Source organism: Gavialis gangeticus, unplaced genomic scaffold, assembly GCF_001723915.1.
Source record: "Gavialis gangeticus isolate Ggan-Ray unplaced genomic scaffold, GavGan_comp1, whole genome shotgun sequence".
In the NCBI taxonomy this organism is placed as follows: domain Eukaryota; kingdom Metazoa; phylum Chordata; order Crocodylia; family Gavialidae; genus Gavialis; species Gavialis gangeticus.
This window is the reverse complement of record NW_017729014.1, coordinates 14589258-14615779: the sequence shown is the minus strand read 5'-3', so window position 1 is coordinate 14615779 and position 26522 is coordinate 14589258. Positions and strand designations below refer to the sequence as shown.

At 51.3% G+C, this 26522-nt stretch overlaps 1 protein-coding gene across 1 annotated transcript in view; it reads right to left on the bottom strand.

Annotated features, from left to right (window-relative positions):
- Nucleotides 1-26522, bottom strand: part of LOC109293724 (tyrosine-protein phosphatase non-receptor type 11-like) — a 52641-nt gene that overhangs the window by 7295 nt on the left and 18824 nt on the right. The window contains exons 2-9 of the mRNA XM_019511806.1: nucleotides 22138-22260; nucleotides 7863-8057; nucleotides 4636-4828; nucleotides 4352-4471; nucleotides 3947-4060; nucleotides 3504-3600; nucleotides 2861-2940; nucleotides 1878-2033 (exon numbers count right to left, since the gene is read on the bottom strand). Coding sequence (XP_019367351.1) covers nucleotides 1878-2033; nucleotides 2861-2940; nucleotides 3504-3600; nucleotides 3947-4060; nucleotides 4352-4471; nucleotides 4636-4828; nucleotides 7863-8057; nucleotides 22138-22260 — 1078 coding nt within the window. The remainder of the gene's footprint in view (nucleotides 1-1877; nucleotides 2034-2860; nucleotides 2941-3503; nucleotides 3601-3946; nucleotides 4061-4351; nucleotides 4472-4635; nucleotides 4829-7862; nucleotides 8058-22137; nucleotides 22261-26522) is intronic.

The following is a 26522-nucleotide window of genomic DNA, read 5'->3' as shown; positions in this document are numbered from 1 at the left end:
AAGCAGGTTGTGGGTACTGAGGCCTGAATGAAAGAGCCCTTGTCCTTCTGGATGTGCTCAGATCCCTCCTCTCAGTCACGGAGTGCAGGCAGCTTGGCTTCTGCTAACAAGAAACTAAGCAGCACGTGGAGTGGGGTTGTATTTCCACTTCTATGGATCTGAACAGAGAATAATGGAAGCCCATGCTGGAGAAGAACGGCGCTTTACTCTGCGGGTCTCTTGGCTCCGGTGAGGATCCCAGTGTGGGAATGCACCACTCAACCACGTGAAACGTGCATGGGTTTCAGACTATGACTCTGCATCTCAGTTGGTAAGTACTTGGCACGTCAAAAAGGAGGTTGACAGCTGCCCAGGGTCATACAGCAGCAGAGTGAGAAAGTGAACCCGGGCGTTCTGCTCCCATTTCCCCAGCTGTAAAGCATCGCCCTAATCTCTTCAGTAGAAAGTCTGATCAACCAAAGTCCAATGGGAACGGCCATGCCTTTGCAGGAGGGTAAATAAACCAGAGCATTATCTGGGTGGAACTGCTGGCTCCTAGCAGGGCTCCTGCACAAGGCCTTCATGCCAGTGTCGAAACATGTTATAAAGAGAGAGAGAGACCACATCCAGATGGAGCACTGCTAGTGCAAACTAGACCTCGGTCACCTCTCATCAGTGGCAGCAATCTGCTAAATGGCTGTCTTGGTAATCTACCATATTACTTTATCCCTCCACCTCTGTCTGCTTTATGGAAATGTATGTAGGTGAATCTCAGCCAGGCTGTATAACCATAGCTCATCCCTCATCCAGCTGCCTGCAACCCACCACCCTACACGTGCTCTCTGGATTTGTTGGATGAAATGCAAAGTTGCCCTTCTCTTTCCCATCAGCAGTGACTGTACAGTGCCTGGATCATGAGGGCTGGCCATAAATATTTATCGTATGCCATTGGCTGGGAAGAGCAGAACATCACGCTTCTTTCATGAGCAGCGCAATGGAGAGACAATGACATGCAAAGTAGGTAGGGAGAGAGGCCAGTGCAATATTGGTGCTGGCAAAAATGATATCAGAGTGTTTTTCCTTGGTCAAGGCTGGAGCAGCATCCCGCCTTCTCGATCCTAGGGAATTCTCTTCCCTACAAAGCAAAAGAATTCAGCTTCCCTGGTGGAGTTCAGTTGCACAAGGGAGACTTGTGATATTTCAGCAGTATTATGGGCAAGTAGATGCAGCTGCCATACAGGGCAACGCAGGCAAGTTAACAACCTTTGCACTGTTTGCCCTTCAAGTTCTCAGTGATTGCTCAGGCTCCCAAAAAGCCAATAGTAATTAGACCAGATCATTTACAGCAACAGGGCTTTGTTACCTGCCACTGCAGGCGACCTCTGAGAGAGGCTGAATGCCTATGAGGAAACGATCCCTGTGTTTGCTTTGACAGCAGCGATGCAAGAGTGTAGGAGATGCTGACCGAGTTCAGGGTCTAGGGCAGCGGCTTGATGCAGAGCCCTTTAAATTTGAGAGCATTGGGTTCATGCCAAGGCTGAAATCTGAGTCTTCTCCCCAAGCAGAATTTGTCGCAATTGGCTGCAGCTACTTAGGGCTCCAGACAGGCACGGGCTGGGTAAGTTTGGGGTGAGACGGAGGTGCCTTGATAGAGGTGTGGGTGTCTGTTGTACAGTGCGAGGGTTTATCTTTCCCAGCAGCTCCACACCTGGCTTCCACAGCCCTTAGCTTGTGCTTTGCTCGCATTGCACCACTATCGGGTCCCCATCACAAGGTGCCAAGTCTGTGCATCACCCCAAAGGGCCTGGTGAAGGAGAGTAATGGGGGAAAGCACTTGTGGGGCCCGTGGTTTCATATATGAGAACTGCACCTCTGGATAAGGAGCTGGTGACACTCACCCTGCCTCGCTCCACTTCCTTAGTCGTCATGACAATGACGTGGGTATTCTCCTGGTACACCATGGCCCAGAAGTCGTTCACTGTGGTCTGCAGGCAGCCCTGGGTGGCGATGTACACCTTGCAGTGCTCCGAGTTCCTTCCATCTTCGAGAATGCTCTATGGCGAGGCAGCGACACAAACATGGGTATGACTGCTGGCTGCTCGGGGCTTCACTATAGCAGTTCTTGGGCTGACAGGAGCGGGGGTCCCAAAGGAGGCAGCAACCTGAAGGGTTCAAGCCCTTCCAAAGGCATCTGCCCCCTGATGCTGCAGAACGCCTTCTACACAGCAATCGGGAATCATTCACCCTCCGAATACCTGACGCTTAGTCTCAAATGTGACTCCCTGCCTAGCGGGTCTGTGGTGGGTCTGGTTGCAGTTTGCTCTCCGGCAAGCTGAGACTACAAGGCTGTTTAGAGGGGTCTGGCTGAGCCAGAGCAAAAAGCGAGCGATCCCATCGCTCTGCAAAGGCTGGGTGTGTATATGCCTGAGTGGCTCCACCAGGCTTCATATTAGTTTCAGCTCGCAGGTGACAATGAGTTTGATCTTGCAGGCAGCCTCTGGAAAGAGCGAGCCTGCTCAGTGCAATCGGCTCGGGGAGGAGGGATTTTGCTGGAAGAGCTGTGTGGGGTCAGGCAGGACAGGGCGACTGCTAGAAGCAGCCCAGCCTCCGAGCAGCCTGAGTGCCAACAATTTAAAACAGAGCCAAGTGCTCCTGCTCCCCCCGTCAGTCACCCTGCTCCTCCCCGTGTCCGTCTCCCAGAGTGACTGCACCATGGCCACTGTATCTCCTCTGAGCAATGGGACAAAGTGCTGCAGGTCCCATTCTGAAGGCACCATTTCCCCTTGTGATGTCTCCCCACCTGCCCACAGGTACAGCTGCTGCAGGCTGAGGGAGCCCCACTTAATCCTAAGACACCACCCCTTTCGTCCTCCACACTCACCTTGATGTAGTTGGCGTTGATGTAGTCAGACCCTGGCACGCTCTCATCCACCTCTCGGAGCGCCACCCGCGTGGTATCAACTGGATGGGAAGAGATATCATGTTGAAGGGGTCACCCCAGCCATACGCACGTGAACATGACTGCTCCACATCGGGACATGGGAATTCACCTGCAGGGGCTCCCAGCACGGGGCATGAGAGCTCTGCTGAGCAGGTCAGCACATGACCAGCTGCATATTTTAGGGCTTGGGCTACTTTCCGCTTGGGGGATGCCGAGGGCGAAACTTCCCTGTGTCCCACCTCTCTAGTGATGCTCAACAGGAGGCTCTTCCACCAGCCCTGGGATATGCCACAAACCCCATAATTTAGGCCAAGACACCATGGTGAGGAGCAGCGTCCTATAACCTGAGATGGACAGATCCAGGTTTCCTGTGTAGGGTGCTTTAGCTCTGGTTTCATGCAATTTCCTCCCCACTCCCAAATTCGATATGGCATTTGCCCAATTCCTAAGCAGATGATTCACTGGGGAACATCCCGTAGGTTCGAGCCTCTCCCAGCACCACAGTGCAGTCCCAGCCACCAAAGGTGAATCGACCCCTGGAAAGTTGTGGAGGACAGAGAAATGACAGCTAGCGTCTCCTTACAGGGCAGGATGTTCTTGTAGCGGTTCTTGGCTTTGTTTTCCAGGCGCTGTCCTTCCTTCCTGGGGTACAGGAGCTTGCACTCCTGCTGCTGCAGCATCTGGGGAGAAGGGGACACACGAATGGGCAGTGACATGGAAACACCAGTGCCCCCAGATGCCACCGAGGGAAGCAGAGATGCCCATTGGAAAGGGGGAGGGAGAAGGTACCAGGAGGGAGCTCCCTGAGACACAGCCTCAGGATATACAGGATAAGTTAGGGCCCCAATGGGTTGCTCAAACAGCCCTCACAGTGGAAGAAGTTCCAGCGGCAGGACACTTCAAACCTCAGCGGAGAGGAGGGGAATTGGGAGGGAACACCCTCGGGTGGGGAAAAAACTAGGGTCGGCTGCAAGAGCAAGCAAGAGCCCTGCCTCATGGACGGGGAGAGGGGAAGAGCTCCGGTACCTCAAACTCCTCCCAAAACCCTTGCTTGGCCTTCTCGCTGTGATCTGCCATTTTGTTCAGCTCCTTCACTCTGTTTTCGATGTTGGCCGCATTGATGCGCGTGGCGTTAAACGGCTGGAAGGCAAGAGGGTGCAGAGTGGGGGAAGGCGGTCAGCATTGTAATTAATAAGTAAGTTTTTGACATAGGGTGCTGCTCAATTCACAACAGCTATGGACAGGTGCCTTGGGTCTAACAAGGGGTGCCTAAAAAGGTTGGGAAGTACTGGACTAGGTCAAGAAATGCCTATAGGCCAGGTGAGAGAGACATGAAGCTATGCTGCGGCAGTCGCTGGGGCAATGCTCGTTCATACAGCAGGCTGCAGGTAGAGGTGGAGTTTGTGCGCGCCGGGCTGGACCGGCCCTCACCTGTTTCAGATGAACCACAGCTCCGGATTTCTCCACCATGGGGTTTTTCTTGTAGTGCTCCACCAGGTCCGTGAGTGTGTCGAACCTCTCGCCTCCTCCGACGTCGTACTTCCCATCCAGCTGTGGGAGGAAGCGGGTGATGGTTAGGGCGATCACCCTGGGCCTGATTCAGCTCCTCTTGAAGTGGGCTAGGCTCTCCCCACCCAGCTCTCATGGGAGCTGGATGGGGCAAGCAAGGAGCACCTGGTTTTCCCCTTCTTAAGAGGAAGCTTGGGGTTTCCCACCTGGTAGCGGATCATCACGTGAGTCACTCGAGGCTTCCGGTCGCCCGTCTCCATCTTCTCTTCGTTGGTCAGCACCGATAAGACAAAGTCTCCTGGTTTGCTCTGGCTTTCCCGTACCAGAAAGCTCCCCGGTTTGCCTTTCTCAGTCAAGAGCTTCTCTGCCTCCTTGCCCGTCAGGTGTCCGTGGTACCACCTAGAGAACAGGGAGGGAGATCGGGGTGGTGAGGGCAGGTTCACAGACGCAGCAGCCCTCAGAGGACAGCCAAATGTCTGATTTCCACCCCCCCATGGTATAATGGTGACTCAGTTGCTACTAAAACATTTCCTCTGCTCACTGGAAACCAGGCCAAAATCTCACCCAGCTTCTGCCAGTCAAACATGAGACTTGGAGCAGGGAGAACGGAGATGAGAAGAGGTTAAGAGGTGTCACCCACTCTGCCCAAACCCAGAAACAAGCCTCTTGGGCAAAGTGAGGAGGCCACATTTGTAGACCTGAACTGCCTGCGTGTCCTTGGCAGTCACGGGACATGGTCTTCAGAGTCCCATCCCCACTACATATTTGGGGGAGCAATGCCCCAGTTGCATTTCTCCATCAGTGCTTCATCGGATGTTAGGGCTTGCTTTGTTCCTCTGGGCTAAGGTGAAATGGCAGTCGCAGCCTCAAAACACACAGCACTTTAATAGACTAGTCCATCCCCCACCTTGGGAATCAGACTCCATTTAAGTTGCAGGTGAAATCATTTTGGCAGAACTCATTAGGGAAGCTCTGTATTTAAAGCCAAGTGCTGAGCTAGCAGTCTGCAGCCAGGGAAAGCGCACACCTGGAGGGAGGCGGTCAGGAGCGCGGTGCATTGCTTGCGCCATACGTAGGTGCGCGAGCCTGCACGGCGCCAGCCCCGCTGCTCCGTTAGCAGTGTCCGGCCCAGGAAATGCCCCTCTGGATCTGACGGGCACAAATAACTGCTGTGGCTTCTGGTTCCCGCTGCGCTGAGAATTGGGAATGACAGCTAAGCCCCGTCGGCTTTGAGACGCTGCAATCAATCCGGTGCCTGGAGGGCCGGTGTGAGCTGCTCACTGTTCCACGCCGTCTCCAGTAGATGGCAGCTGCAATATGCTCTGGGCTGCGAGTAGGCAAGATTTAATTAAAGGAGAGATGGTGCCGAAATGGCACTTTCATCTGTGGAACCTCCGGCTCTACACCCAGGTGCCTGTGAGGTTACCTAGTAAATGAGAAGTGTCGCTGGGAAGTAACTCAGTTCCTCCCAGCTGCTACTTCTCCATCACAGCCACTGAGCTATGCTGCCTTTGTTCCTGGACTACAGCTTTAGTTACTGCACGTCAACTCGAGCTTTGAGAGCGGGCAGCTGGGACAATGGCATTGCAAAGAGGACCGATGGCCTCCAGAGCTGACGTTCTGGCCTGGGGATTGAGAGAGTGGGCTGGGCCACCGGCTCCAGCGCAGAACGCCCCGTGTGACCTGGACCCACTCACTTCATCTTCCTCCGCATCAGGCGTCCGTCTGGAAAGTGGGAAAGAGAGTGTACAGCCTCCCAGCCTGGAGGTATGTCTGCCCGGCAGTCAGCGAGACACCTGGACTAGCTTTCCTGGGGCCGGCTTAGGAACTGGCAGTCACGTTGCACAGCCGCACAGACCTCCCGGTGGGCCAATCTAGCCTGTAACAGAGGTGGGCTCTGAAACCCAAGCCAAGCTCCATGCTGCCATAGCTTGATTGTGACTGGTACCCAGCATCTCATCCAGTTAGACTGTAGACCCATCAGGGCTGGTGTCCATATCGCACCCAGGGCAACGAGGCCCCTCTGGTCTGCTGTATCAACACTGAGAGCAGCTTCCCCTCTACCTGGGGCATTTCCTCCTTGCGCTAGGTTAGCAATTTTGGGCGAATGCCTTGTGGGCCCCTCTTGGACAAGGCTGCCTCATGGCCTGCAAGCCAAGCTGCCAGGAATTCAGAGAGCTCAAAATAATCTTCCTGGGACGATGCAACGGCATCACATCATGTCTCGGCTGCTCTGTCCCAGGGGACGGAGTTTGCAGAGGGGCGGCGTGCGAGGCCGTGTCTTCTGGGCGGCCTGCCCTGGGAGATGCTTGAAAAGTAAATGGCTTCATGCGCGCTGCAGATGGGATCGGGGCTGCGTGTCTGCATGGGTTTTGTTACCAGGGGAAGTGAGGGAAAGACAGTGCTCGGGGACAGCGGGCTGGGAACTTCACATTGCCCTCGGCACTGCTCTGCGTCCCTCCTACCAGTGTCTACTAGAGTCTTCATGCCACTCGTCCGGTCCAAGACACGCTCCATGCCCCCGCGATGCTGTCCCTCAATCCTGACCCCTGGCTAAGCTCCCCACACACAGCCCTGCCCCTCGTATGCCGAGCTCTGGCCCCCCACTTTCCTAACACCGCAGTGATGACCGATTTGATTAGGCGCTGGCACGGAGCAGAAACCTTTCCCAGCCAGAGTGGAAATCAATGGGCGGGGTGGTTCCACCTTTCCAGGGTTTTGGCTGGCATGAACTACTGATGCTTTTCACACTGCAAGCTGGAATGTGCAAATAAACCTTCCTAGCACATGAGCTGAAGGGACTTCCCTGCCCCTGGGCTGGGGCGACTCACATGATCGGGTGGAGGGAGCAGCTCTGCTCCATTTCAGGAAGTGAGACTGCAGCACCGACTGACTGTGGCTGCTAAAGTTAGAGTCACTAGGATCCTTCCGGGGCATCTCTGCCTGCCTGCCCATGTCTTTGCCTTTCCAGTCCAGGCTTGTCAGCTTCCTGCGGGCATGTGACGCTGGGGAAGTCCAGGAGGTAGAAATCTGACCGCAAGGCCCCAGGGGTGGGAGAGTCACCAGCAGGGACTTGGGGAAGCAACTGGAGGCCATAGGAGATGAGTTAAAATTACGCCAGTCGCTTAAAGAGATCCTCACTATGGGCGGCTGCTAATTTGGAGCTCAGCGCCCTTGCAAGCAGGTGGCAGTGGACCCCGCACCCTCCTGTGTTGCTACGCAGGAAAGAAACCAGGCTGGCTGGGACAGGGGGGGGACAGTCAGATGCCAATAAGGAGTTGCGTGACCCACGAGTGCCCGACTTCAGGCTTTGTCCCAAATCTGGCACAAGTCTGACCCCAGGCACTGAGCAAGCCTCGACAGGGTGATGGATGGAGATCTGCCCTTGAAAGCGCCTGCATGGGATCATGCAGATGTGAGGCTATGAGCTCACCTTTCTGAGGTGGGGTCCTGGCAGTTCAGAGGGTACTTGAGCTCGATGACATTGCTGTTCTTCTCCCGCAGCAGCCCTTGCTGCTCCGTGTAGTACTGCACCAGCTCCGCGAGCGTGGCAAACTTCTCCCCTCCATACAGGTCGTAGTAGTCACCGGTATTTTGGATCTTAATGTGTGTCACCTCGTCGTTGCGCCTGGCGTGGGGGGGTGAAGGAAGAGGGTAAAACACTGTAAGCATCAAAGCTCAGGAGAGCTGGAGAGTTCAATGCCCCACCACCCTGCCACGATTCAGACCTAATACAAGCAACAATAAAGACGCTTAGCTCCTGGTGGGCACTTTCCACAGACCCAGCCCTTTCACCTCCCAAAAACATTTTATTGCCTTCTCCTTTGCACTCGCAGCTAATTCTGCTGGCTAGTCAGAAACCCTTGATTGCCAGCGAGACCTAGATATGCAGCCCCCTCCGTTCTTCTGCCCTGGGCAGCACCTGGTTGAATTGTGCGACAGGCTAGCTCAGAGGTTTTCATCTTTTTCACACTTGAGGCACCCCTCAACAGACTCAAGGCACTCCTTGATGGACTTGAAGCACCCCTCAGAAAATGCTAGCTCTGAATTTTCTCTTGGTTTTTTTGACTAGAGAAAAATAAAAGAGCAACTCTTCTGTTGCAGAAGAACTCAGAAAGACAGCAACAGGTCAGGATGTTTTTAGCAGTATGGATCCCTCTTTGCAAACTCTGGGTTTGTCTTGTGAACTGTGTTTGTACACCTAACAGCACTGACACCGCAACACCCTGAAAGGATCTCAAGGCACCCTGGTTGAGAATCACTGATGTAGGTCATTGTGATGATAACTACCTCTGTTTTGCAGATGGGGGAAACAAAGGCACGAGAAAAGAGGTGTGTTGCCCAGATTCATACCCCCAGCAACACTGGCAGATCCAAACATACCCTGCCCCTTGCCCTTCTCTTGATTTACAGCACTGAAAGGGTTAATGGCTTTTGCTCTGCTCCTGGGCCTCGTAAGTGTGCGTGCATGCGTGTGTGTGTTATCAGCTTGTTCCAAGAGCCCCTCAGCCCTCATAAAACCCAGCCTGCTCCTTCAGAAGCCCTCGCTAACCTTTCTGAGAGGCAGGCTAATTGCATTTTAAATGCACTTAGCAGCCTCCCTGCTGAGCTCAGGCGCAGTGGCTGGAAGCCCATTGCTTGATGGACGAGCTGGGCTGGAAAGATTTTAAAAATCCAGTAGAGAAAGAGAAGCGCACCAGCATGGTGTGGCTCCCAGCCCACTCCATTTGTTGCCAAAGCAACCACTACTGCGAGATGGAGGAGCCTGGGGAGCTATGAGGGATGGTGGAAGAGCCACTGGCCTCAGACGGGACAGGCTGCAATGTGCAATGCAACCCAGGCACGAAGCTCATTGAAGCCAGTGGCAGGGTTGCCACCCATAAACTACTCCCAAAACTGCGAGTGTGGGCACATGGGCATATACCACAGGTCTATACCCAAAGTGATTCAAACTTGCACCAGCCTGAGCTCAGGTCTGCACTTTTGACAATCTAGTATCATTATAGGCGCAGACAGAAGTGCGGCTCCCCAGTGTAATTCATAGCGCTTTGCAGGAAGCACTGTGAGTTGCAGCAATCCCCTGGACCTAACAGTCACCTGCTGTTGGGTTCATGGCATTGGGGGACTCAGCTGCAATGTGGAGTGGGCGCAGGTCTGCAGCTGCTTTCCCCTCCCCTTCCAGCCCCAGTTCTGTCTTCCAAATGAGAGTTGGGGGGAGGGAACAGAGGGAGTTTGGTCTAGGTTTTTTTTAGCTAACTCTGAAGGATGAGACAGCTGGATTGGAGCCCCCCAACCTTGGAAGGGGCTCCAATTCACCCACCCCACCCTCCAGTGCCAGCTGATAAAACCCCAGACTAAACTCCCTTCACGCCCTTCCCCCCCTCCCATTCTGAAGGCGGCACCAGGAGCAGGGCAGAGCTGTGCCAGCCCACCGCTGCTCCCAGCACCTGCAGGCAGATGTTAATGAAGGCGCTCTGTTCTGGAGCATCTTCATCTGAACCCTCATGCAATGTTCACGCTTGTGTTTGGTCACGGCTGTAGAACGCTTTCCAGTGGCTAGATCAAGCAAAAATGATCACTTCTGTCTGCGCCTAATATTTAGCCCCCCTTCACTCTAGACAGGCCCTTGGAGTAGCAGGTAGTGGTTCCCAGGGAAGGAGAAAGCATTCATCAGATATTCCTCTCCAGCCAGCTACAGAGTTCAGTATGGGATGCAAGCAAAACAGCAGTCTGCGTTGCTATGAACCTCGGCAAGCATGCATGGGATGCCCCACCAGTGAAATGGAGCCAGCACCGATGAAGCCACACGGGCTTACCCCAGCTCACTGTCCAGGCCTGGCCTGTCACCCTTTTTACAGCCTAGAATTTATCCCTTCATCTGTGCTCCTGCCTTTTCATCATTGAAGCACTGGCAGCACAATCACTTGGGCATCCCAAGACCATGAGGTCAAAAGGGAGGCTAGTGACATCACAGCAGCAGCACGTATTAAATGGGGACGTTGGATTTAATTGTTCCGAGCAAGAGAAAGGGAATAAAAGTGGAGGTCAAAACAAATGGCGTTTGCAAGAGAGCATCTCTTCTCCTTCAGGCATGCTTCTGCAGAGCAAGCCCCTTCTGAGCACAGAGCTGCACCCGCCAATTATTTAGCATCAACAAAGCTTTTGAAGCAGCAGCAGCAGAGGCGTTCGAAGCGCTGTCACTGTTTCTGATCCCTCAGCGACCCGCAGCAAAATCCCAGCTCCCAGGAACACGGCAGCACCCACGCATTCCCCTTCAACTCCACCTCCTCCACCGTATGTCAGCCTCCCCGCTGTGGGGCCAGACCTCTGCCTTGGGTAAACTGCTGTAGGCTCACAATGAATGTAGCACTGGGCTCATTTCCTCCAGGTAGCGAGATCTGGCTGCTTGCATTCTGCCTTGCCCGGGACAGAAATGTGATGTGCTTTAAGGACTGGGAGGCTCCTCCCTAGCTTGCTCCTGCAGCCGTATGGCTGAGGGCGGGCAAAACTTGGGGGCGTCCGAACCCTAAGCCTCCAGGCTTGGGCCTGCATGTAGGATGCCTGCCAAAAGGCTTTGGAAATATTTGAAACCCCAGGTGGGGGTGGAGGATGTTTGCCGGTTGTAGGGCCACTTATGGTGCTGGACTGACTCACAGATTTGGACTTGATTTTGCTGATTTGGCTTGGAACATGAAAAATTTATTTAAAAAAAAAAAGCATGTGATGAGAAGTTTATGCTAGATGGTGTGTGCGTGTGCATGTGTGTGTGTATATAGCAGAGGCAGGCAATTATTTCAGGCGGAGGGCCGCTTACCGAGTTTTGGCAAGCCATCGAGGGGCGCGACAGGCAGTGAGGGGCAGATAAATATTAATTCCCTAAATATTTTAGGGGTCCCACAGGCCGGACAGAATGGCTTGGCAGGCCGCATCCGGCCCACCAGCTGCATTTTTCCTGCTTCTGATCTATATCTATCTATCTATCTAGAGATCGATCGATCTATCTAGAGAGAGCTATCTAGAGATCTCTCTCTCTCTCTCTCTCTCTGTGTATGTATATGTATATGTATATTTCCACAAAAAAACCCAAAAAAAAGGTGCATACCTGGCAGGGGAGATGTTATCTTCTTGGCCTTAAATGACACAAGTGTTGCTAGAGAGTGAAGGCCTGTTCTTTGCACTGCAGGCAGGCTGACCCCTTTGAGGGTCTACTAATACCTCCAAATGCAAGGATCTTGGCTACACAAATTATGGCAATGGGGGATTGCTTTCAGGCTTTCCCTCTAGCTTGTGTCTTTGCCCTTTTGGCTAGGGGGCAAGTGAAACTAGGGAGGCATCTGAACTCCAAGGCTTCCAGGCTTGGGCCTTGCACACTGGATGCCTGCCATGGATTTGGGAGCATCTGAAGCCCCAGGCTGAAGTCTGGGAGGGGAGATACTTGCTGGTGGTGAGGCCGCACAGAGTTGAATGACTGGGCTCTCCTCGGTCAGAATTGGTACTGATTTGGCCCTTCAATGAAATTTTATTTAAAAAAAAAGGGAAAGAAAGGGTGCATTGCTATTAGCTCGCTAGCCCTGCTCCAGTTGAGCTGGTGGCAAAGTCCTCTATGCAGCATTAGGTCATGGCTAAGACAATTTGATGCATAGGGTGGATTTTCAGTATTGCATTTCTGCTCCAGCAATAGGAGGAACACGTCCTTGAGGAGGAGGGCTGCTGGCACTCTTGGTGTAGAGCACGGGACGCCCAGTGAGTCTGAGAGCAGTGTGCGTCTCTGGGACTGCGCAGGGAAGGCAACTCACTGTGCCTTTTGGGACAGACTGGCAGCTACCCAGAACCGGGGCTGCATTCGGTGTCACCACTGTCACGGACTCTGCCACGTCCAAGTGTGTTTGGGTCTCTCTAATCTCCGCAGGTAGAGATTTAATCAACCTGTGAGTGTGCAGAGGAGATGCTGCATCACTGAAGAGCTTTGCCAATGGGGCATCAAGAACCCCATGGTGCCCCAGCACAGATTGTCCTGCGTGTTTCCTTCTGTCCTAGCTTATGGTGTGTAGCATGTTTTTGAAGCCCCCCTAATTCAATGTCCTATGTTACGGTGGAGCCAGCTATTTTGGTACGAGGAGGGACAGGTGGCATCTATAGCTGTGCCACACACTCTGTGTATTCCCTGATTTTTGAAGCCAAGCAATCCTGAGATGCAAAATATGTATCTGGATAATGAGCACAGTTGTCCTCCAGCTCAGCTGACGGGGATAGTGTGGACTGGATTGAACTTCCTGCTTGCCACCAAGTTAAAAGTTTCTGTCTGTGTGGCCTACTAAAGTACTTGCTGGAACAAGGTCACACCCATTTATACAGCTGCTAAATCTGCTGTGATACTAGCCCTCTGAGTCCTATTCTGGCTGTACCGTAAACGGGGCTGGAGGTGGCTCAGATCTGGAGGCATCAAGAGAAGAGAAGCTAGCAACGAAACTCTGATGCAGGCCCAGGCTCAGATGGCAAGCCCTCTCCTTCCAGCAGGGCAAGACCCTTCAAATGCAAGTTCAAACATTTAGGTGCATTATTGTGGCTGTGGGAATAGGGCCAGGTGTTTCAAGAGAGTTCAGGACCTGGTTTCCAGATAGCCACACAGCTGACACCTGGATTTTCAAGAGAGGTGGAAAGTCTTTCAGCGGTCTCTCCCTGACTTCTGGGGGCTCTGAGCCCTGATCAGACATGGTGAGCATGACCCCACACAGAAAACTGCTCCCTCCTGTGAAGGGGGCAGCGTGGACAAGGGTGACATCAGGCCTTATCCATGGCTGTGCAAAGAAAGCCTGTGCATTTGTAACGGCACTGAAAGGAGATGGCTAGGCTGCTCTTGCCAGGGCTACAGCCTTGCTGTGTAGAAGCAACCATAGCCTTTTTGTCCTAAGTCGGGCAGCGGCATGGCTGTTCCCATTGCAGTTGGTTGATGAAGCTCTCCAGCTGCTCCATGCCAGCGGCGGGACGCGAGGACCCTTTGTTCTGGGCAGAAGGGCACCAGCTGGAAACCGCGTCTTCTCCATTTGCCTGGGCTCTGAAAAGATCCCTTCATTGGCAGCTCCCCCCATGCCCCGGCCCCATTTAAAAACCTACAAAGCCTCAGTTGACTGAAATCCTCCCCCCACATCCAAAGGCTGCTGGGGCTTCGTGGATGAAAAGGGAAAATGGACAATCGGGGCTATTTATCCCAGCAGCCCTCGAGGTCACGCCTATCATGAAGGATGTTGAGTGATGCTTTTGTTTAAGAGCCTTGCTTCGCAGCTCCAAGCTGGGGAGCAGAATTTGGGTGAATTTGAACCTCCCTGCCCAGTGCCTCGCTGGATAGGAGATGGCGCACGACCCAGACGTGTACCGAGTTGCAGCTGCGTCTGACTCTGGCATTGTCCCCGGTGGCTGAATCGCCTGGACACTGCTCAAGCACATGCAGATGGAGTCAGCCATCAGTCAGCATCCGCCGCGGAGCCAGGAGACGCCTGCCGCATGCTGCAGGACACTCCTTTCATTATAGGACGATGATGCCTGAAAGCTCCTGTAGAGATAAGGGTTGGGCTATGCTAGGCACCGCACAAATGTGAAGACTGTCCCTGACCCGATGAGTTTACAACTTCCATAGCAAGAGGAATAAAAGACAAGAGAGATTTTGTGTTCAGACCCCCCCTCCGCCCTCCTCCTCCATTTTACAGCCAGGGAACCGTGGCGTACTGAGATTTAATGAGCTGCGAAAGGTCACATAAGAAATGAGCATGGCAAAAAGTCAGGGTTTGGGCAGGTGTCTCCTGATACCCAGCCAGTGCTCACCGCAAGGCCATCCTCCCTGTCACGACAGCTTCATGACCCACCCGCCGAACGCAGCGCCCAGTCCCACAGGGATGCAGGGACCTCCTGGGTAACTCGGATGCTGTATAGCCAGCATTGTTTGGATATACAAGAGCTCAGCCAAACCCTGATTCCACTTGCCCCAAAATGACCCGCATGCACCTATTTTTGGATGATTGAGGACACTAGGAATGTATGTTCAACTTTTAGATTTCCCCGAGTACCAGAGGAGATATGATCTCCAGGGTGTGTGTAGACAGGCTCTTGAGAACAGAGCTATCAGCTCCTGTAGCTCGCTCTCATTAAGTTCCCCAGCAGGCTTCAAGACGGTCTCTGAATCTCCTGCTTTTCTGAAGAGCTTAAGTTCATTGAATCCTCGGGTGCACGGACTTCCAGCTCGTTCTTCTCTGCAGCGCAAAGTATTGAACAGCAAAGAGCAGGAGGATGGTGAAACGGAGCCGCTTTTGGCACCGAAGGCAGAAGAACGAGTTTACAAGTCGCAGCCTGAGCGGCGGCTGGCTCTGCAACTCAGAATCTTTTCTGGTCAAATGTTTCTCCTGGCAGAGTCAACTGCAAAGACAGGCTAGCGCTTATCTCATAGTGTGTGACCCCACTTGCCAAAACTGCAAAAGTCACCAAAATGTTGTCTATGCAAAACAGGAAGAGCCTCCCACGTATTTGAGAAACTTGGTTGAGCCTTTGGTTTCTGGATGCTCTGCAAAAAGCTGCTCTGCCCTCAAGTCAAGTTGGACGTGGCTAAATGGCACCCTTGCATTTTGAGAGGCACGTCCAACAGCATGGATAGAGTTGCATGGTTCAGGGAAGGGCTTCAGCACCTTTATCCCAGCGGGTTAGGGTGCAAGATGACCAGAAGTCAACCCCTACCTGACATCTGCGGTTATCTCAATCCTGTTGCTCATTAGACAAGTGTCTGCAGCACAGCGGTCACTTCAGCAGTGAAGGCAGCAGTCAAATGGATGTGGAGGCTGAATTTGTGCCTCCCCAAGTTAGGCTGGCAGTCCACGGAGCCAGTGTGGCTGCTGTACCTACTTATTTACCTAGAAAATGCCTTCAGTCTCTCCTGTGGAGAAGGTGGCCTTGGCACTGGGCTCATTTTGCAGGGGACCTTTTTGTTCCTATTTTGATTTTTAACAGGGCCAATTTGCAACACTGCAGTGATTCAGGCAACCGAGAGAGCTGGGCACTGAGGGGACACTCTTGCAAGCCTCTCCTCTACCTTAGACGGGTGCCCAGACCCTAAACTCATACCCCAGATGCCCCCCAGCCATGCTGAGCGAGCGCCGCCAAACACCATGGCTTGCACAGTGGACTGAACACCATCTCCTCCGCCTGCCTTGCACAAAGCAGTGAAGGGTTTCATGCAACAGCCGGACGACTTGCTTGTGTGTCATAGTCACAAGAGGGGCATTCATGACATGGAAGCAGATGGCTCCTTCGGCGCCATTTCCAGGGTGAGGGTGGGTAGTGGCTTGTGAGGAGTTACCCAACACTTGCACTTCCAGGATTGGGGAGATGCGAGTGCTCGGTGCCACCTGAAACCACCCAGGCACGGTGCACAACAAGCTGTTGGTGCATCTTCCTCCTCTCACGGGGTGACGTGGAGTGCTCCAACAGGCAGGAGACCCATTTCCTTCTCCTTGGGAGCTCTCCTGGTATGTTGTACAAAAGCAAAGGGACTTCTGGAAAGGTTCCTGGACGTTGCCAGATCCCACGTGCCCCACCCAGGACACTCTCAGGGACTGCTAAGGGAATCGGCAGTGCATTATCAGGCTCCATAGATACATTAATGAGCAGAGAGGTGCATTAGGGAGCTGGGAAGGTGCACAGAGATCAAGGACATCAAGACAATTAATGAGGTCATCATTTGGCAGCAGTCTCCCTGCTGGGCTTCTGCTGTGCACGTTCCTTTCTGCTCTGATGAAAGCTTTCCAAACAGAGCAAGCTCCCTCCCGACTGGTCCCGAAGCAACGCTCACTTCCTGCCCTTTATTAGCTGAATCTGATTTGGAAAGGGCAGCATGCATCTGCCTCATCCTAGACCCAAAGGAGGCTCCCTCCATGTAAACTACAGCTCTGAGCTGAACTTGCACAGCAAGAAGCAGTCACCAACGTAAGTGCTGGTAGGACAGTCTCCGGTGACAAAAATGTCTTTGGTTTCGATTCAGTTACCTCCGAGAATTATGTCCGTTTACAAGACAAAGATCGGATCTGTACTTCTTGTCAGGCAAGAAACCCATCACTGATGAGAAGACTATTCTTATGATTAAGGCACTTGGCTGGGACTCAGAGACCTGGTTTCTATTCCCAGCACTGCTACAGGCTCTCTGCGTGACCCTGGCCAAGCCACTTACTCTGTATCTCGGTTCCCAAGCTGTAAAACAGAGAATGTGTGCTTTGTCTGTAGACTGTAAACTCTGAAGCTGGGCCTCTCTTTTACCCGGTGCGTGTACAGCCTGATTGAGCCCGAGATCCGACCTCTTTTGGTGCTCTTATAATAAAATGCAAGAGCAAATACAGCTTTTCCAAAACTTCTCTTCCCAGACATTTCTTTCCTCCGCACACCTACATCTCATACAAACAGCATCTTATCCAGAAGGGTCTGATTCGTAATGTGTGATTTGCTCTGTGGGTATTATATTGAATTTGGAGTCCTGTGGTTCTAGATTTCCCCCAAGTATCAGATGGGCAGTATTTTTACAGAGAACATTTTGCTAAAAACAGGGGAAAGAAAACCCCAAACCAAGTGGGGACACACGTGCGCACATGCACACGTGCGTGCACACACACACCCACACACCCATGTACTTTCTATAAAAGTGTTAACGGAGACAATGTTATAGGAGAGAGCACCGCTTGAACAAGATTTAATACTCAGAAGCATTTTGTGTCGCCTCCAGCCAACTAAGATAAGATCTGGCCTCATAAAAAAGTGACCCATTTACCAAGATAATAGTGGCTCTATTAGATGGTTTTAACTGTTCTGGCATTTGTATGACTGTACAGCCCAAGGCCAATGACATCTTGGGAAACTTTCAACATATAGTTTCCCCTACTTCAAATTATTTACACAGAAGAGGCTGGATCTGGAAGTGGATGCTCGCTACTCTCAGAGGTGACTCTAAATATTTAGATGCTTCACAAAGCTGGAAGCACAGAGCAGACACGCACTCCAGCTCCTACATGGTATCAGAGAAGGCCTAACACAGCAGAGTACCCACTTCTTGCCTCTGTCTAGCCCGCTTCTGCCAATTAACCTTTCTTGTCATCACAGCATCCTCTTTATTAGAGGTCAGCTCTGTTAAGAACCACTAACCGAGCTGCGGATCAATAATGCAACTAGCCTCACGTCCTTTGAGCAGACTGAAAAAGACCAACAAAAACAGCGAGTTGTGACTAAGCCTAGAGAGAAAACGGGGTGAACTTTGCAATATTTTTGGAACTGGTTCCTTTCAAACTGCAATATGCAAATGAACGTGACGTGCATCCCCGAGACGATGGCTGACTTCGTTATCTCCGCTGTCACCATCCTGCCACCCAGAACGTTCTCCAGCCTTGTCCTTCCAGACGCACTCAGTTTTCCCAGCCCATTAAAGTCCAGGTAACAATAGGTCCCAGGCACCTTGACTTCTACTGGATGGTGTATGTCTTCTTTAAATAAAACAAAGGATTGCTAATTCCCTGGGAAGAGAACCAGAAGTTGCACGTGAGCCAGTTCCTGATCAAGCAGTTTTCGGTACTAACTGACCCCTCGGCAGCCTTCGTTGCTTGTACTCTGGCAAAACCTATATCCCCGACGGAGAGCAAGACCCTGTTGTGCTCAGCACCGTAGAGAACCAGAATGGGGACAGCTCATGAGTTGTGGTGGGCTTTTCTCTCTCCCTTTGTCACAGCGTTGCTTCTTCAGCTGATACTGCCAGGCCCATTTCCTTTCTGCCCCAAATCGTTAGCAAGCTGATGTAATGCATTAATAAGCGAATCTTAATAAAGGGCACATAGGATGAGATGGGAAGAATCAATGCATCTAAATAAGGCCTCTAATACTGAAGCACAAACCCCACTCGGAAACACTGCTCTTGAGAAAACTCCAACTGCTTTTGACAGCCGAATGAAACAGGCTCGCGAGATCCCAAGAGGGGCAAAATGTTGTTCCGACCAGCTGTGAAACCATGAAGAGGGGGCAGAGGGGAAGGAGGAAAGGAAGGAACTGTGGAAGATTGGAGATGGAGTATGAAAGTGTTTACTGATTTGGAAAGAAGTCACTTGACTCGCTCAGAAGTGGCAGGAGCTGCCAAGTAAAGGCAAGTAGAAAAAAAAAGGCATTGCTTCATTTCTCACAATAATATCATCTCTCCGCACAGCCTATCCTTTCCTCTTGAGACCAACTCCAAAGTGAACTCTGTACAGCCCAATGGTAAAGGCCAACTCATTTCAAACAGGTGGGGTGGGGAGGGACAAGGGGTTTGCACACAGAAGCAGCATCTTTAGACTCTGCAAAACAGCTCCGAGCATCTCTCAAGGGACTTATTTGGAGATCCACCAACACACGGGTCACTTGGTGTGTGGTCCAGTTGGTCAGAGCTACGTCTAATGCTTTCCTCTTCAGCCCACATCCCATCTTTCCAGCTATTCCGGGAGAAGCCAAAGGCAGGGGGGAGAGGCTGTGGGTTGCTTTCCCAAAAGGTGCGTTCTGTTCCTGACATTTTGACTCCACTTTGTTCTTTAAAGGATGGGTTAGGCGTTTCCTCTGCAAAACGCTTGTTTTTGAAACAGCACGGAGCTCTTCGGTGCCTGGCAGAAAGGTCACTTGCCAGGATGCAATCCAGCCAGGAGCGACGAGTGAGCGCGCGTGCATAAGTGTGCACAATGGGCTGGGATTCATTTCACACGACGGAAAGGCACTCTTTCCACCCAGTTATGCTCCGGGGCATCCACTTCAAAAGACTACTGCTGCCTATTTGGGTGTCATCGTTGTCAATGGGCCACGGCGTGGGGTGCAGGTTCGGCATCTGCTTTCCAGAAGCAGGGAAGTTGAGAGAGAATTTGTGTTGTGTCATACGTCAAGCTTACTAGGCAACTCTTAGCAATTTTTGCCTGCTGTCAGCTAGTGCTGGGAGGCAGCAAGAAAAACAATAGAAGGGAGCAAAGGTAAAATAATAGGAAAAAAATATATTTGTTTCCATGTCTTAAGATTCTGCTCCCTCCAGCACGAGGCCTCGTTTTAAATAGAACACACAATCTTAGAGTCACTTTCCTGGAAATACAGTCATGCCTTTTGCTTGCTTAGAAGTTAGTGCTTTGTGCTAGAGCCTGGGTCAGACTTTCCAGTGGATGAAAAAACAAAAGTGTCAGTGGGCTGTGGTGGTACAGATCTAAAATACAAAGATGTCGAGACAAGAACCAGGAGCCGTGCGCTTAACGGGCACCTCACAGTGACGGGTCCGGCTGTGGGCGAGGGGCATGGGGGTGGACTTACCCACACAGGCAGGACTGTTATTATTACATACTTTTATACTGGAGCGGGGCGCAGAGATGGCCCATCATCTGGGATGGGACCCTGGGATGGGAGGCACTCTGCAAGCAGAGTGACAGTCCCTTTTCCCCAGACCAAACAGTGAAAAAGCACCTGCTCCTCATGCATGCAACATATCATCAGCCCCAGGGTCTTCCTCCAAAGGAAAGCGGTCCTGGAGGACTGAAATCCCGAACCCTCTGTCCACCCCTCTGCCCACACACACACCTCTACAAGCCAGCAAGGGGTACGGCTGTCTCTGTAAAGGATCAAGGAAGATTGGGCCAGCCATGGCTATTTTGGGGCAAGCCACTGAGGATATAACAGTTCTGTTACAGCAGCTGCTGTACATGAGATAAGGATGGAGGCAGTGGGCAGAGCTGTGTACAGGAGCCCTGGAGAAGCGAGTATCTGGCCACACAGCACACGGCAGGAGTACAACAGTATACCTGCGTTAGCATGATACTCCTCCTGGGCTATAATTTATCCTGCTTCTCTGGGTTAAATTAACACGGCTGTTCTGCTTCCAGTCCCCACCCTAGTGTGGGTATTGCTACACAGCATTGCACTGTGCTGTACAGATGTGCTCGCCGCCTGCTTGTATCCCAAGTCTGACTGTAAGTAAAGGCTGTCAGCGCCTCGCTTGAAAAGCAGACAACAAACTGAGTCACAAAATTACCAGAAAAAGAGGCACTGAGCAGGCACAACTACAAACCCCAGCTTTACACTTATGCTCTCCCTATCATTGGCTTGCTCAAGGCAGCCATGTGTGACTAACTATATTTTCCATTCTAATTAGAAAACACTTCCTGTCTCTCTTGTTAACTCACAACAGCTTCTGATGGCAAAAATTATTAGTGAGTCGTTCAAGTCGGATCCTGAAACTCCCTACCCAGCAAATACACAGGAAAATTTAGCTTTTTTCCTTTCCAAGTCGGCCCCCCGCACCTCCCCTTTGCACCACACTTTTGCGCAGTCAAAGAAGTCAGAGGTAACGAGTGCTGCATGTTTGTTATCCCTCAAAGCAAATGCAAAGAGAGACCCCCCCACCACCACCTGTTTTGATCTGGCTAAGAAACTCATTAACCTTTGCAGATATGCTGGAGCCCCACATAACACTGGTTTGAGTCTCATAGAGGAAACAGTGAAATGTAAAAGCAAAGAGAAGGTTTTCGGAGGGGTTAGGGCTGCAGGAAGGGAGAAAATTCTCACTGGAAATGGTCCAGCATGATGCTATGGCCTGCAAACTGCTACCAAAAGTCAGGGCATCGGGGGAGAGGTGAGAAGGGAAGTTGAATTCTGTCCTTCGCATGCTCACACCCTGTAAACATGATAATACTCGGAAAAATTTCAACCTAGACCTAGTTGCATGAGGTTGCTCTAAACAAAGGGCCTTGGGTAATACCTTGCAAATGGATTACAGCTCCTCAAATAAACAGTTATTACAGAGAAACCAGCCTCATCTAACTGCAATAACAACCTTCGAAAGGCCTTGTATTAAAAATGCCTGTGGGCAGAGACATTGGGTTGGCTGTCTATAAGGCACCAGGAGTGTATGCCACCATAAGAGAGAAAACTCCCACGCAGAATGTGCCGCCTTGCCCTTCCACTTCACGAGCTCAGTGGGTCAAATTTATTCTTTGCATCTCTGTGCTCTCTCTTGATTCAGTGCAGCTACACAAGGGAGAATCTGATCTGTTGTTTCCTGGAAGACCCTGTTTGAAAACTGGTCATCATAATGGGGCATCTTTAATGGCTTCGATCCCAGAGGACTGCAAAGCACTTCACAGGTTCTGCAGGTGTAGCTGTACTGAGATGTGGGCACCTTTAAGGTAGAGGCAGCCTCTACCCCATATAATAGGTAGGCAATCAAATTATTGAATGGAGGTTGCCTTTGGATTTGTCACCTCCATGCAAAGCAAACATCGCCATATTATTACGGTCTTATTTCAAAGCCCAGTCTATTACCCTGGCACGATAAAGTCCTGCCGGCGTGTGAACCGGTCTAGACATTTGGGCTCCATGCTTACCTGCCTCCTCTGGTATTTACATACAGAAGCATATGCAATTGGGGCTTGATAACCTTGCAGATGTCCAGGCTAGGTGTGTGCACCATCAGCATAGATCCCTGCGATGGGGATCGTGCACGCACAGGGCCCAACTCAAAGGCTACAAGACTCCCAGTAACCTTTGGATCTAGTCATCTACAGCCCCCAAGTTTGTGTGCATCAGGGATTGTGTGCTTAGATCAAGGGCTTGCAAGAGTGCTCACTTGAAAACTTAGGCCCATGCCTCTGTTCTCTATTATACAAACCTCCCTGTCCCTGAAGCTCATCCCTTACCTGACGGAGAGCGTGAAGTCACCTGGATTGCTCTTACTGGGCCGGGCCAGAAAGCTCCCATGGACTCCCCTGGTCAGAAGCAGCTTCTCTGCCTCTAGTCCGTTGATGTTGGGATGAAACCACCTGCAACAAAAACAGGGAGTGTGAAAAGGAGCATGCAGTGTGCTCTCTCATTGCAGACTGAGAACTATCCCCCTGCGGCCTTTACCCATCCATTTAGGCAGTATCTTACCACTGCAGTTCCCATCACCACCTCCTTCACAACAGCCTCAAAAGGGAAGAATGGAAAGTATCGCATGCTACTTGAGAGGCTGTGTGTCAGGAGTGTTGCAGAACGACGTGGGAGGAAGTTGGAGATCTAAACACTTCCCTATCTCTCTGCATAATCAGTGGGAAGCTAAAGGACACGAGTCAAAGGGCTTCCATGACTGGAGATGCAGGAGAGGGGGGATGTTCCCCCTCTACAAACACATACACAGATGCACACGATCTTGCTCTATGCAATTATACACCATCAGCGGCACCTGGATTTCAGTGACCTGTCAGTGCCACTTGCCCAGCGACAATTATTCTTTTTCCCCATCAGCGCACCTTCCTGTAAGTTCTCGGCTCTAGGGAAATAGGACGTCTTCCTTTCCTCAGGAAGCATCAATGTCTGGGAAAAAGTAATGCTCAGGCTCCAGCCATGACAGATTTATCACGGGGGGGGGCCTAGGCAAGCAGTCACCCATCAAGCTAACATTATCCCTGGGAACAGTCTGCCACCTTAAATCAATTTGGCCCAATACAAGATGCGTCTGTGCTTGTGGTATTCATTTAAGGGCTTGTGTGGGCGTCTCTTGGGATGGAAGAGCAGCAAAAAGAAACCAAAATAGCAAAAGCACAAATCTTCTTGCGCCGTCTCATTGTCGAAGCACCCCAGCAACAAGGCAAGGACGAGGCTGTCTGCTTTCCCCACGCCGATTCTGCAGCCAGAGCTCTAATGGCCGGAGAGAGCAGCCCAGGCCTTGTTACCTGGAGTCTGCTGCCAGAGCAGGGGAGGCATGGGGCCTGGCCAGCAGCTTACTGGGCCACGGGGGGTGGACGGGGATTTTTAAAGGGCAACCCAGAACCCATCGGGAAGTATGCATTGCAAGGTCCCTCTCTGTGCTCTGGTGAAGAAGCCTTTGTAGATCTCGGGGCACTCCTGTTCCTTCCCTGGCGGGAATGCGAGCCATCCCACAAGCGATGCTTAAAAATATGCTTAGACTCATGTCTAAAGCAGAGCCTCTCCAGCAGGTGGGTTTATGGGAAAAACAGGGAAAGCGACAAAACAGAAAAGGGAAGCCGTGCTTCTCGGGGCTCCTGACGCTAGCTTCTGCACTTTACAGGAAGTGCTTGTGGAAAGGCATAGGAGAGACATTTCCCCATACACCAAGGCGAAAATATTTCCTCATGATTCAGCCTATTTTAATGCAATCTCTGGCTTCTAAGTGTCATCGCACCACCCTCTCGCCTTAGTCCTCGTGGTATCAGTCATTATCAAAAGGTCTCAATGCAATCACAAGATACTGGTGCTTCCCCAGAGCAGTACCCAGTAGCATATGTATAGGGTTAAAGGCCATGATTTTCCAGGCCCGACTGATTTGTAGGGGTTGCAACCTGGCATAGCACAAGAACTTGTTTTACTGGAAATCGCATCTGCCCTCTGCAATGTGGGCCCCTTTAAGCGGTCTTGAGTTGCAAGGCTAAAAAAGTGGAAGCAACATCACGAGGCACTTTAGGAAATCTAGAGGTTTATTAGATGCTGCTAGCTGGGCCGTGCTAACCAAGGCTGCCTCACGCCACACCTTTAAATCCTATTCAAAAGATACCCTCAAGCAAGTCAGCTACTGGAACAGCATTTGCTGCATCTCTCCTAAGCCCCAGCCAACTGCATAACAATGCAAAGCTGTATCCAGTGAGGCAATGAAGACCACGAAAGGGAAAATTGCAGTCACTCAGGGTCCCCTTCCAAAGATAAAGAATGGCTTTGTACGAGATGTCGTTGGTGTGAAACCGGCCGTAACACCACGCTAGACAAAGTGAGTCCAAAAGGCAGCGCCACATTTTCAAATCAAAGTGAAATCGGGGTCTCCGAATGAAAAGCGGGTCTTGGGATACTTAAGGCTAACTCCCTGCGCAGAGGCATTTTATAACAGAGATGAACTACCCAAGCCTTCCGGGAAGTAGTAAATTGTCTCTGTTTTACAGAAGCGGGGAGAAATTGAGGGACCGGACTGACTTGGCCTTAGGTCGGTGTGTATGTGCATGTGCACATGCATCTCACAGATTTAAATAGACAAGACCGAGAAAGGTGGCATTTTGCTTCTCAGTCAGGGATCTTTTTCCCTTCTCGGTGAAATGCTCCAACGATGAAAGTTTCCCTGTGTCTAAGCCAAAAGAGCGCGTCTTGAGAACAGCACGGGGAGGTCGCCTGGAGACGAGGATCTGAACGTTTTAGAGCCTCTGACTTCTGAGACCACGGAGTGACACCCCTTTGGTGATTATACAGCTATGATAGAGTGTGGGAGCCATGTACTTAAAGTGCTCTGTAAAATTGCTGCAGCCAGAGGAAAGAACGACTCTAATGGAGTTTAATGGAGCTTGGGGACAAGGCAAAGTTGCTAAATGTCATGGGTAATGTTTTAACGGAGACCATAACAGCAATAAAGATGGGGTGAAGCTGTATGGCTTCTTTTTTTTTTTTTAATTTTCTATCTAGGCAAACATATGGCAGGTTACACAGGTCTCCAAATCCTTACAGTGGTCCTGATATACCTCTCCTGCAGGTACCTCCTCTCAAACTTGGCCAGGTCAAATCCAGGTCCCGGGATTGATGCATTGTGTGGCATATTCTGCATCAAGGACATATGCCTGTATCATTTAAAATGCACGTGCACACACAATGCAAGTCTATATAGCCCTTTGCTAACCTTTAATAATAATTTCTGGATGCAGCATTTTAGCTGCAACTGCATTTTTCAGTGCTGGAAGCCAGGGTGGCTTTAAGGTTGTTGTTAATGGCAAAGGCACTGGGGGGCTTTGCACTTAAATGCTCTGGTGCTTGGCCTGAGAACATGGTGGGAAGAGGGCTTGTCACGTTGTTAATGGCTCAGCACATGATGGATTGGGTGTGGGACCTCATGACTGTTACGGGGACTTTGGAAGAAGGTAGCTAAAGGACGGGTCCATTTTCCCCCAGCTTTTCACTCATTCGTGCCTCAGCCTTTGCTTAGCAGCTCTGCCTTAGACTCGGGGCAGACCTCCAAAGGAACATAGGAGCTTCTCCAAGGGCATCGCCAACAATTTTGGGGTAGTTCACTCCACAATGGGAGCTGCCCCCGTAAGGGGTAACAAGAAGGATGGAGTTTCATGCTTGTCCCCTTTGCTCTTCGGTTATGCTCAGCTGTAGCAAGACACCATCAAAGCTCCTTTTTGTGGTCGCTCCCGCTGCTTGGACCAGATTCAATCGATGCAGGCACGCACCGCCGGTGCGCCTGTTGTTTAGCTAACATGAAGCACACGTACGCTGAGCTGAGGAGAAAACCCAGGTGGTCCTCATAAACAGAGAAGGCAGGAAAGGCCAATTTCTAAATTCGGCAGTGGAAAAAAAATCTCTTCCAAGCATTAGCAGGTTTCTCCCACGGTTCACAAGCTACAACTCCCCCACCCCAGCACCGGGAGACGGGGAAAAAGAACTTCTCAGCTCGTTTCATCTTCTGAAGACTTGTGTGCAGGAGGGAGTGATTTGCTGAGAATAGCCTGGGGATAAGCCCTGTTTCTGAGCCGGGGAACTGAAGGCAGGTTCGCAGCATGAAAAGGATGACTTCAAGAGGGAGTTTATCTCCAATCGGTAGCTCCATTTCCTGAACAGAGGGCTTTTGCCAGGTGGGCTCTCAGCCGTACGCTATTGGAGCAGCTGTGCAGAAACCTAAGGACTTGCCCATTGAGCTCCAAGCACATGCTCCAGCCCAAATCTTTCACAGAGCTCAAACAAATGAAGCCACAGCCATCAAGCCCCGTCCCATCTAGTTTCATGGTCGAACTTGGTACAAGAGGCCCAATGCCCCCAAACTGGAAGCGACTTCTGGAGTAACTTTGACCCTGATCAGAAGCAATGCCCTTGTCGACTGTGCTTTCCATCCATTGCACAAATTATTTCTCTTCTTGAAAAGTTACAGCGACCAAGAAGAGCGACCAAGAACAGCCATGGCTGTTTTGCACCAAAGGTCAAGTCCCGTGGTATTTTTTTCCCCTCTATATTAGTTCAGTTTCAAAACCAAAATTATCAAAAAAGAAAAAAAAAAACCAACCCAGGCTTCTTTATTTATGAGTACCACAGAAGACACCTGTATTTTGTGTAT